The 11,879-nt window shown below is 41.1% G+C and overlaps 1 protein-coding gene across 1 annotated transcript in view; it reads left to right on the top strand.

Annotated features, from left to right (window-relative positions):
- Positions 1-3,946: 3,946 nt before the first annotated feature.
- Positions 3,947-11,879, top strand: part of LOC122450480 (fatty acid desaturase 2-like protein FADS2B) — a 39,044-nt gene continuing 31,111 nt past the window's right edge. The window contains exon 1 of the mRNA XM_043482855.1: positions 3,947-4,503. Within this exon, the coding sequence (XP_043338790.1) occupies positions 4,129-4,503 (375 nt within the window). The 5' untranslated portion in view covers positions 3,947-4,128. The remainder of the gene's footprint in view (positions 4,504-11,879) is intronic.

Here is an 11,879-nt window from a genome sequence, read left to right as displayed (position 1 = left end):
AAGGGTTTAGAATACAGTTAGCACATCTTTGGGGCTTAATAAATGATTTATTATTGTTACCATTGTCAAATCATGATCACCATCATTTCAAAGAAATGTAATGTTCCTGGGAGTGTTTCTCTTACTTGTGAGAGGAGAGCCCATTTTATTTACCATCATACCACAAATATTGTGATTTGGATGTGGCTCAGGTGCAAAGGAGTAAGTTCAAAGATCACGAACATTAGGTTGCTGACAAGGTCATGGTAGATGCCATAGACTTAGCAGAGGAAATTCCATTCTTCAAAAAAACACATGCTGTTTTTACATAATCATATACTCCTACCATGAATTACCAATTCTACTTGGTTCCATGAAAGATTTTTACTGACTATACCTGTCATTCAGCCCAGTCCCCACCATGGAATCTATAAACCAGGATCTAACTTCATTATTTCAGAATAATGTTCCAAAGCATGAACCAATCTCAAAAACACAACACCACACCACAGAGACAGCTAAATTCCAACTTTAGAATTAGTTTCTGCATATTCTCAGGACTTTGGCTCAAGGGATGAGACCAAAGTTCCCTTAGGTTTTAGTAGGAGTTAGAGAATTGTTTCTATTCCTGCCAATCCTTTATCTCTTCAGTAAATTACCAAGCATGAGGACAATATCATTTGGAACCAGAAAAATCCATCCCCAAACCACTATCTTTGTTGATTCTTTTATTTCTAGCTTTGCCAAGGACCCCAAACTTGCTTCTTCTGTACAAATAGGGCTCTTTCTGTTAAAATTTGCCAGTCACTGTATAGGTGGTTAGAAATGCAGATATAAAGGTCATGGTCCTTATTAAGTACCCCTGGGTGAAAGTCAGATGATTAAAATGAACACATACAAGGTTGTAGGATTCAGCACAATGCTGGCAAATAGACGCTCAACATGAGTATGCTCATGTGAATTTTGTTTCCTACACTGAGCCATAAGACACTAATTAATTTGGCTTGACATTTAAAAAGCAGCGATTATATGTGATTCCAACTAATGAGGGTTCTGATGGGATTAATCACTGGGTATTGTTGGAGCATGGGAAAATACCTACATGGAATAAAGACCTGGCTTTTTAAATTCAACTTTTTTTTTCCTTGTTAGAAAAGCAATATATCAGAGAAGAATCTTAAAGAATAAATTCATTTGCACAATCTCTCCACTTTTATTGCCACTCCTCATGTGTAATCCATCATCACCTCTCCCTTGGAGTACTGCAAGAGCTTCTTAACTGGCTTCTCCACTTTCATTCTTCTTGAACTTGGGCATGAACTTGGGTGAACATACATGTTCACACATGTACAATGGACAGGAGTTTGAGCAAGCTCTGGGAGATGTCGAAGGACAGGGAAGCCTGGTGTGCTGCAGTCCATGGGGTCACAAAGAGTTGGACATGACTGAGTGACTGAACAGCATAAAATAAAAGAAATAAAAGCAAAAGTAAACACACAGGAGACTTCCCTGGTGGTCTAGCAGTTAAGGGTTTGCCTGCCGATGCAGGGGACACAAATTCAATCCCTTGTCCAGGAGGATCCCACTTGCCATGGAATAACTAAGCCACAACTCCACACAACTACTGAGCCCACACTCTAGGGCCAACAAGACACCTGCTGAATCCTGTGAGCCTGGAGTCCACACTGCACAGCAAGGAGGCCACTTCAACAAAGAGCACCCCTTGCTCACTGCAAGTCGAGAAAGCCCGTGCTCAGCAATGAGCCTAGAGTCCATACTCCACAGCAAGAAGGCCACTTCAACAAAGAGTATCCCTTGCTCACTGCAACTAGAGAAAGCTCACGCTCAGCAATGAAGCCCAAGCACAGCGAAAAATAAAATAAATAAATAAATAAAAATAAGCAAATGGGACCTACTTAAAAGCTTTCCACCAGAAAGGAAACCACCAACAGAACAAAAAAGACAACTTACTGAATGGAAGAAAATATTTGCAAATAATATGAGCAAAAAGGGGTCCAAACATGAACAGCTCATACAACTCAACCTCCAAAAAACAGAAAACCCAGTTAAAATATGGACAGAAGAAATGAATAGACATTTTTCCAAAGAAGATATGCAGATGGCCAACAGATGTACGAAAAGATGCTCAACATTGTTAGTCATCCGCCACCGCCAAGTCGCTTCAATTGTGTCCGACTCTGTGCGGCCCCACAGACAGCAGCCCACCAGGCTCCCCCGTCCCTGGGATTCTCCAGGCAAGAACACTGGAGTGGGTTGCCATGTCCTTCTCCAATGCATGAATGTGAAAAATGAAAGTGAAGTCGCTCAGTTGTGCCCGACTCTTAGTGACCCTATGGACTGCAGTCTACCGGGCTCCTTCATCCATGAGATTTTCCAGGCAAGAGTACCGGAGTGGGGTGCCATTGCCTTCTCCTGTTAGTCATCAGGGATATGCAAATCAAAATCCTTTAATGAGGATTAAAGAAAAGGAAAAAAGAAAGAAAAGACAAAGCCCCAAATTGTAAATAGAAACAAGAACAAAGTAATACATACACACAAAAGAAACAAAAACAGAATGAAAACCAAAACAAAACACAAGAGAACAACCAGACAAACTAAAGAAGATAAAAAGGAAATCAAACAATTTTTTAAAAGCTAAAATAAATAAATAAAACAAAACCAAAGCAGAGTGCTAACCGAAGAATAAAGCAAAGAAAACAAAACAGATAAAAGTGATCAGAAATCATTAAAAGATAATTAAAATGATTGAAAGATAAAATCTTAACACTTTTGGAAATGGCGATGGCCCTTGAGAATTTGGACTTCCCTGGTGGCTCAGATGGCAAAGCATCTGCCCACAATGTGGGGGAGACCTGGGTTCAACCCCTGGATTGGGAAGATCCTCTGGAGAAGGAGACAGCAACCCACTCCAGTATTCTTGCCTGGAAAGTCCCATGGACAGAAGACCCTGGTAGGCTACAGTCCATGGGGTTGCATGGACTTGGACATGACTGAGCAACTTCACTTTCTTGAGAATATTATACTAAGTGAAAAAAATCAAGCAGAGAAAGACAGCTACCATATGATTTCACTCCTTTCTGGAATATAAACTTGAAATGTTAAAACCAAACATAGAGAACAGTGAAGTGGCTACTCTAGTGGAAGAGTTGGGAGGATGATAAAATGGGTAAAGAAAGTCAACTGTATGGTGACTGATGGAAAATAAAACTTTTGGTGGTGAGCCTGCTGTAGTGTTTCAGAAGTTGAATTATCATTTTCCACACCTGAAGTTTATATAATGTTATAAACCAATGTAACCTCAATAGGGTGTTACAAACATGTGAAAGTCAAAAATGCTTTTTTCAGAAATTTAAAACCCTTCGGGAGAAAGAACAGCTGTCAAAAGAACACTTTGCTATGTGACTCAGGGAATTCAAACAGGGTTCTATGACAATCAGAAGGGTGGGAGGGGGAGGGAGATACAAGGGATATGGTCGTACCTGCGGCTGATTCTTGTTGATGTATGACAGAAAGCCACAAAATTCTGTAAAGCAATTATCCTTCAGTTCGAGAAAAAAAAAAAAAAATTTTAAGTAATCTGAGAAAACCAGAACAAAAGGTAAATTTCCAATCTTAACAACAACAAAGAAAGAACATTTCCCAATTCCAGGAGGCGTTCATATCCTCCTAAATGTTTTGAAATCTTCTGCTCATGTGTTGAATGAAAACAACTGTTCCTTTCAGAGACATGGGGGAGAGCTAACGCACCTGACCCAGCATGATGCCAGTGTAGGCGGTCAGCAGAGAGGGAGCCCAGCCTCTCCTTCCAGGGTCAGGCCACACCATCCTCTGGGCTGTGATTGGCTCCAGCTCTTGACTAAGGGACATTTAATGATGAATAAGAATGCTGCTAAAAGGTCAGCCAGCAGGGAGAGAGAAGAGAGAAAGGTAGACTAATGTTCTGGGGTGAGGGGAAAGGTAGTCCAGTCTTCATCAGGACAAAAAAGACTCAGGACAGAGAAGTGAGAGGCTGAGAAGGAGCTCAGCATCAGGTTTGCCAAGAGTCAAGTTGGCTAAAAAGTTTTCTGTGTAGGTTCTTACTTCATGGAATAAAAGGAGAGGGAAAAGGTCATTCTGTAGTTCAATCACATGAGAATTAGAAATTCCAGGTGTCAAGCCAGAGATTCTAAAAGTACACAGACAATGACATTTGAAGAAAAGCCTGAGGGCAATGGGAGCCTTGTAGATGAGAACCAGCTGTACCTAGGTGCGAGGCATCAGGCAAACGGGAAACCAGGAGCAAGTGGGAAAGCCAGGCTCTCTGCAAGGCAGGAGGCAAATGACAAGTGCGACTTGCCCAGAAAAAGCCTCAACAGGTACAGCTGGCAGGAGATCCAGAGACACAGTCAGGAGACTCACCAGTGGCTGGTGATCAATCGCAAGGTGTACGATGTTACTGGCTGGGCGGACAGGCATCCCGGTGGGCGCAAGGTCCTCAACTACTACGCTGGGGAAGACGCCACGGTAAGGAACTCAAAGTCTGCCCTCTCTCTCTCTCTTCCAGCTGCTGGGTGGCTGGGAGCTTGGCTGTCTTTCCAAAAGCATTTCAAATACATGTTCAAGTTCCATGATCACTCATCTCCCTCCAAAGCAATTTTTCAGGATTCCCATCCAGAAAAACTTGAAAGTTAATTAAGCCTCAAGGTCTAACTATTATTTACACTAGATTTGGGATGGGCCCAGATGCTGACAGTAGATACTATGTGTAATTCAGGTTTGGGTTTTTGTTCTTGGCATTATGATTTTGTTTTGTTTTATTTGTTTTGTTTTGAAATGGAGTCATTGTCTTATAAGAAGAACATTACAAATAGGTGAGTAAAATCTGGAAAAAACAACTTCACCCAAGTAGAAACTTCTCAGACTCCTGCAACTGGATTGCGTGAAATAGACAGCAATTCATCTGGCGAGCATCAAAACGTTGAACAATGTTTAAAGCGTACAGTGACACAGGATTTTAGACTTTGTAGAGTTCTTTTTTGTTGTGTGGTTCATTCAGTGTGATACAGGTAATACAACCCACTTTTCTGGAAGAAGTAACTGAAATCAGGGTGGTCAAGTGACTGACCCAAGTTCACCCAGCCAGCAGATCTCAGATTCAAAACACTTATCTTTCTTAACTTTCAGTCTTAACCACTTTCCTTCACCAAAATAGCTGAAAAAAAATAGACTTTCAATGGATTCCTAAAATACCACACATCATGTATGTTAAGTCACTTCAGCCACATTCAACTCTTTGCAACCCTATGGACCACATCCCACCAGGCACCTCTGTCCTTGGGATTCTCCAGATGTGAATACTGGAGTGGATTGCCATGCTCTTTTCCAGGGGATCTCCCTGACCCAGGGATCGAACCTGTATCTCTTACCTCACCAGCATTGGCAGGAGTGTTCTTACCATCAGCACCACGTGAGAAGCCCGAAGACACTATAGACACATTCAAATGCATGACCTCACTTAAACCTCACCATAATGAAAGTGAATAGTATTCCCATATTAAAGAAAAAAAAAAAAGACTAATGCTAAAACATGAAAATAATGTATCTCACAGTCCACAAATAACAGTGACAAATTTTTAAATCAGATAGGTTTTATACCATAAAGCCCTTTATAGCTGATATTAAAAATAAAATTTCCATTTAATATTTAAGAGGGAGGTTTTTCAATCCTTAGAAGCATTTAGGAATCCCTTCTAAAATATTCTGTAAGAAAGTTGGTTTTAGCCCAATCAGGAACTTTTCCTCCATATTATACACATGAAGAAAAGGAGAATAAAAGGTGTTAAATAAACTAATTCAAGATCAGAAAATTAGCATATTATAGAGTAGAAATTTAAACAGATTTTTTACATTACCCTTGTTGTTTTCATGTTAGTATATAATTTTTCCAACTGTTGTCAAAGCATACGATTAAAAATATTGATTCATGAAGCTCTGCTCTGTGAGTGTTACCTGACTGATGAAAACAGAATACACAAGCATGCGGCAAGTTTGCAAAGTAAGAAAGATTTTGTTTTTTGACACTAGCAACATCTTTCCCCAATTCTCATTTTCCCCAATTTCTCAACTTCTCTGTCTAATCGGGGTCTTCTACCATCTTCTCATCTTGATTCTGCAGCCAGAGGAATGCCTCTCTGAGCAGACCCTTCCACATGCCCACCACTCCGGTCTGATCTGATATTTTTAAGACAAAGCTCAACCTTTTCCTGGGAAAGTGCACATGAGCCTGTGGCCCATAATGGGAGTCTCACATGTGTCAGGAAGACCCTAGGAAGCCAGAGAGCTGAGGATAGAAGCAGCCAAGTGACAGGCATTTGTGCAAGAATCAGGGGAAAGATTAACAAAAATAAAGGGAAAAAGTGCTTGTTGATGTATGACAGAAAACCACAAAATTCTGTAAAGAAATTATACTTCACTTAAAAAACTAAAGTGGCAAAAAAGAGGAAGAAAATACCACTGATCTCATCTCCACAACACAAAGAAAATATGGACAATGCTTTTCTAACACAAGTCACAGAATCAGCTCAGAGGATGTGTTAGAAAAATATGTACCTTCAACCACCTTAAATATAACTGGTAGACGTAGCTTGCAGCAAGCAGCTCAGCTGATGAATTTGTCATTTGCTGGTGAGTTTTTATCTCCCAGAAGTTAGAGAAAGACCACGATTCTGCATCCAATTCTAGTCAAGAAGGTAGAATTGATTAATAAAATAGAAACAACCAGAACCTTATGGGAAAATACGCATGACACCTTAGGATTTGTGTCTTGAGGATGAACACCCTGAGCATGGTCAGTCATGTGCCCCACACTTTTAGAAGGCAGATCCAGAATGTTCAGAGAAAAGTCTCCAGGGGATGATGGCTAGAGAAGAATGGAAGGGTGCCAGGAGAACTCTGACAACCACGGTATTCCATGGCCACTCAAGAGTACGTGGAGCCTGAGGTGCAGTATACTGGTTATATAAGCATGGGCAAGTCACTGGAATGCTCTGGAACTCAGCTTCATCACCTGCATAATGGGGACGACCTTACTCATCTAATTAGAAAATGAGACTAAAGCTTGTAAAGTGTTTAGCATAATGCCAGACACACTTTTCATTAAATCATAGCTATTATTATTCACATCACAGCATCCATAGCCTCAGAGATGTGATTCACATTTCCTGTTTACCACCTGCTTAGAAATCCTGATTGTTTGTTGCCAACTGGTAACAGAGGAATACTTGGTGGAGAAACGGCATGTTCTCTAGGGAAGGAGAGGAGGACATTAAGTCAGAGAACCTGAGGTCAAATGCTCTCTCTCTACAGCCTAAAAAGTGTTTGCAGGCTGTGCCCTGAAAGGCAAATGTGCACCAAATATGATCTCTGTGCACAAGCCCTGGACCATAGCTGCACCTGCCCAGAGGGGGGTGTCTTTCATTATTTACATAGAAACTCTTCCCCAAGCCTCCATCCTTCTCATGAAAAGTATATAATGATATCAAGGTAGTTCGTTCAATAGGGTCACTCATTCATTCATTCATTCATTCATATGGTCAGTCATTCTAAAACTTTTTTAGGTGTCCACTCTAATGATTAAGAGTACAAATTTGGGAATGAAAGAGGTGTGGTTTGCATGTGGGCTCCACCACTTACTAGGTATGTCCTGAGGAGCTTGCTGAAGCTCTTGGAACCTCAGCTCCTTTGTCTAGAAAGTGGGATAATGATACTTTTATCTTACTATGGTTGTCAAAGTTGGCAGAGATAAAGGTTTTCTTCTTATATTGGCACAAATCAAACACTCAAAAAATGGTGTTTATTATTACTTAGTTATTCTGAGATAAGTTGTCATTTTGTCCAAGGAATAGTATTAAGAAAAATAAGTCTATTATACAAAACACAGGCGCATCAATTCCTGTTATTGCACATATTAATCTGATTTTTTCAAATTATATGATTTAAAACTAATGCACAATGCTCATAACTAAAGTCGAGGCTCAGATCCTCTCACCTAGAAAAGCTTACCTAGGAAAAGCCAGAAACAGCCTATAAGTCCAACAAGAGGAATTGATTATATGGATTACAACATGTCCATATGAAGCATGCTGCATGCTAAGTTGTGCTGAGTTGCTTCAGTCCTGTCTGACTCTGGGCAACCCTGTGGACTATAGCCCAAGGCTCCTCTGTCCTTGGCGATTCTCCAGGCAACAACACTGGAGTCGATTGTCCTGCCCTCCTCCAGGGGACCTTCCCCACCCAGGGATCAAACCGACATCTCTTACGTCTCCTGCATTGGGGGGAGGGTTCTTTACCACTAGCACCACCTGGGAAGCCCCAAATTTTATATCAGTAAGTCAACAATATTTCTGGGCTCCACAAAAGAAGTAAACACAATCTTGTGAGGTGTGCACAAGAGCAGCATGTTCAGAACAAAGAAGTCAGGGTTATCACCCAATGTGCATGATCAGCCACCTCCTTGTGTCTGAACATGATGCTCTGAGAGGGACACTGAGGAACTCAAATTCTTCATCAGAGTAAAAATCCAATATGACAGGAAAGAGATGACAAAAGCCTAGAGGAAATATAGCAAAATTTATTTCATCTGCTTGGAAGAATGCAAGGTGGAAGAGGAACGAGTTGTGTGAAAGTCCAAAAGAGTCATGTGGAATCACAGAGGCAAGGCTGGGGCGGGGCAAGAGAGGATGCGTACAGAGGTGGGATACAGATCAGGTTCACATCGTGAGTAAGCACCAGCAGAATAGGTGTCCCGGCTTGGCCACATCCTTTGCTTAGCACAGTCCTGGTCAACATGATGGCTTGAGGATGAGAAGAGAAGGAGGAAGAGAGGATGAAGGGTGTGGGAGGTAAAGAAAGAGACAAGAGAAGGAGGAGGGGGAGACAGGGTCCTGAGTTCTGAGCGAAGGGCCCTGGATTTTACCATCACTGTAGGTCTTCCTCTCCTCCTGCTGCAGGTAATGACACTTCTCCAGCACAGCATCCCTCCCTACATGCAGTCCTACAAGGAAACCAACCAGGATTCCAGCTGTTTATAAAAGGAAAGTTGTCATCAGTAATAACTGCATCTTTTGTGGGCTGTTAACATTTTTTTTTTTACTTTAAAATTAAAATTTAATTTGATTCTCATTTGAATGATGGTTCAGGTTGAAAAATAGGTATGAGAGTAAAGAGACAAGTGCAGTTAAAGTGCTAATGGGTGACAATGGCCATGAAGAGGGACTCTTTTTCAAACGCCAGCCTGGAGGTTAAGTAAAGGTTGAAGATCAAGAAGAGTAAGTCAAGGCAGAATGGGTACAGGTATCCGAATGGCTGAGTCCCTTTGCTGTCTGCCTGAAGCTATCACAACATTGTTAATAGGCTATGGTCCCATGTGAAATAAAATAAAAAGAGTCAAAATGAAGGAAGGAGTCCAGGGAACATGCTGAAGTCCTGAACAAGGCACTGACAACAGGAATGAGGGCGAGGGGATGGATAACCAGGAGACATAATTTATAACAGGGGATAAGTGGCTGGGTAAGTAAGCAGGAGTAAGGAGTCTAAACTGCCTGGTGGATGTCTATGTAGGTAAGTGGGTGGCAGTTGCCATTACGAAGTAATGAAGCCAGGATGATGAACAGGTTTGGTGGGGACAGTGGAGAGAGAGAGTCTGGCCTGGAGCTCAGTTAAGTATATCACAGGAAAAAGTCTCAAATGATGAAAGTTCTCAAATAATAGAGTGAGTTATGGCAAAAATAATAATAATAATAATAACCCTCTGTTTATCCCTGTGGGTGGAGGGGAATCTTGGTGACTTCATGTAAACATTCTCCACTCCAAAGTGGCTCTTTTCCACAACAAAGGCAAAGACAATATTCTCCCCATAAATCAGCCTACTCAAAACTTGTGATCTTCCAGAAATACGAGGGGCCTTGATTTAGCATTTGCCTTGAAACAGGTCAGATCTGAGAAGAAACAAGAGGAACTACGCAAGGTGTAGGACTCGGTGTTCGTGGTTGGGTATTGAATATTCTGGGGAGTTTTGTTTTGGTTTTTTTTTGGGGGGGGGAGGGGGTTGTCCTGCAAGGCATGTGGGACCTTAGTTGCCCAACAGGGATTGAACCCACATCCTCCATTGGAAGCATGGAGTCTTAACCACCAGACTGACAGGGAAGTCCCTGAGTGAGCTTTTTGAACTAAGTAAATCAAAATCTATGTTCTAGTTACATTGTTTTGTAACTATATACATATATTCACCATGGGTAGGTTTTTTTTCTGAATTTGGGGAAATTTCAACCCACTTCAGATGAACCAAATAATAATTATATAAAAATATCATCATTTAATGGCATGTGATTCCAAAGCTTAAGCTTTTTGTTGCTAGGCTAAGTCTTCAGCAAGGTTTTGTAATGACTGAATAAAGGAATGAAAGAATAAATGAGCCCATGTGGGAGAATAAATAATATCCACAGTTAGAAAACAAATTGAAACTTCAGAGATTAAGCATTTCCCCAATATAAACAACACACTGCACTGCTCCCTATGCTGTATTTTAGTGTAAACTTAATAGGCACACACTTTGGTTGATTGCAGAACAAGATTTGGCAAAGGGAGTGCTCCTGGATTTCAACCCACATGTGCCCTCTAGGCCAAGTGCCTTGATGCAGGGCACAGCCTGTATACAGTAGGTAAATTGTAAGGACATGATCCTTCTCAGGCCTTCTCACTTTACATACTTGTCTCTCCCACTAGGGATCATACTGCTCTTCCAATAAAGGACACCTTTCCATCCCCCACTAAATAACAGCAAAAAATCAGCAGGATTTCCAAACTCACTTGTGAAAGCAAAGACAATCACATCTTTCCTCTGTGTTGATACTGTTTGGGAAATAATCAGTCTTAAGAGAAGGTACAGTGTAAATTTATGAATAGGTTAGGAAATAGTGATGATGGTTGAGAAGTGAATCAAAAGATAACAGACGAAAATGAGAGATGATAAAGTAATTAAAAGGTCAGAAAATAGAGATGCTGAGAGTGGGGAAGAGACAGCAGTGCTTAAGACCCATATCCTTTGAACTCAATACTTCTCAACTTTCTCCTTGTTAGAGAAATCATATACTGCTCTATTCATTCACTCTTTCCCTTATTCATGAGACATCTCTTGATCACATGTCATATTCCAGGCACAGCAAGAAACATCAGGTATAATTTAATCAATAATGCATGGTCCCAGTCTTCAAAAAAGTCAAAAGCCACTAAGAAGGCCTTTGTGAATACACAGGTTCACTGCAACATCATTTGAAAAGCTTTAGGAACACAGTGTCATGGGAGCCCAGAAGAGATCATAAATAACTTTCCTGACTGTGTTAGGAAGGCATATTTCATTTGGTTGGTGAAGAATGAGAAGGAAGTTTAAGTAGAAAATAAATGGAGGAAAGCAGTCAAGACAAGGGGAGCAGTATGTATCATGAAGCTTCAGAACTACACAGGGTCATGGAATGTTTATAGAACAGGGAGACTTACACTGGACAGGATGAGGTCTGAAGGGTATGGTGAGAGGTAAACCTGGAGAAGTAGGTTGGGGCCACAGACAAAGTGATGCAAGTGATTAAAACCTAAGGTGGGAAACACCTTTACTAACTGCCTAGCATGCATGTGCTGGTCTTAATATCCTCCCAAAACAACCTTGTGTCCCCCTTCTTTCAAGAAAAGAACTGTACATGTTAAGGCTGGAATGGACCTTATGGCTTCCTGGCTTTAAAGCCACATAGCCTTGAGTTCAGGCTATGGTTTTTCCAGTGGTCATGTATGGATGTGAGAGTTGGACTGTGAAGAAAGCTGAGCACTGAAAAATTGATGCTTTTGAACTA

This window comes from Cervus canadensis, chromosome 11 (genome assembly GCF_019320065.1).
Source record: "Cervus canadensis isolate Bull #8, Minnesota chromosome 11, ASM1932006v1, whole genome shotgun sequence".
Classification (NCBI taxonomy): domain Eukaryota; kingdom Metazoa; phylum Chordata; class Mammalia; order Artiodactyla; family Cervidae; genus Cervus; species Cervus canadensis.
The sequence above is the reverse complement of the archived record's forward strand: the minus strand, read 5'-3'. Positions and strand labels throughout refer to the sequence as shown.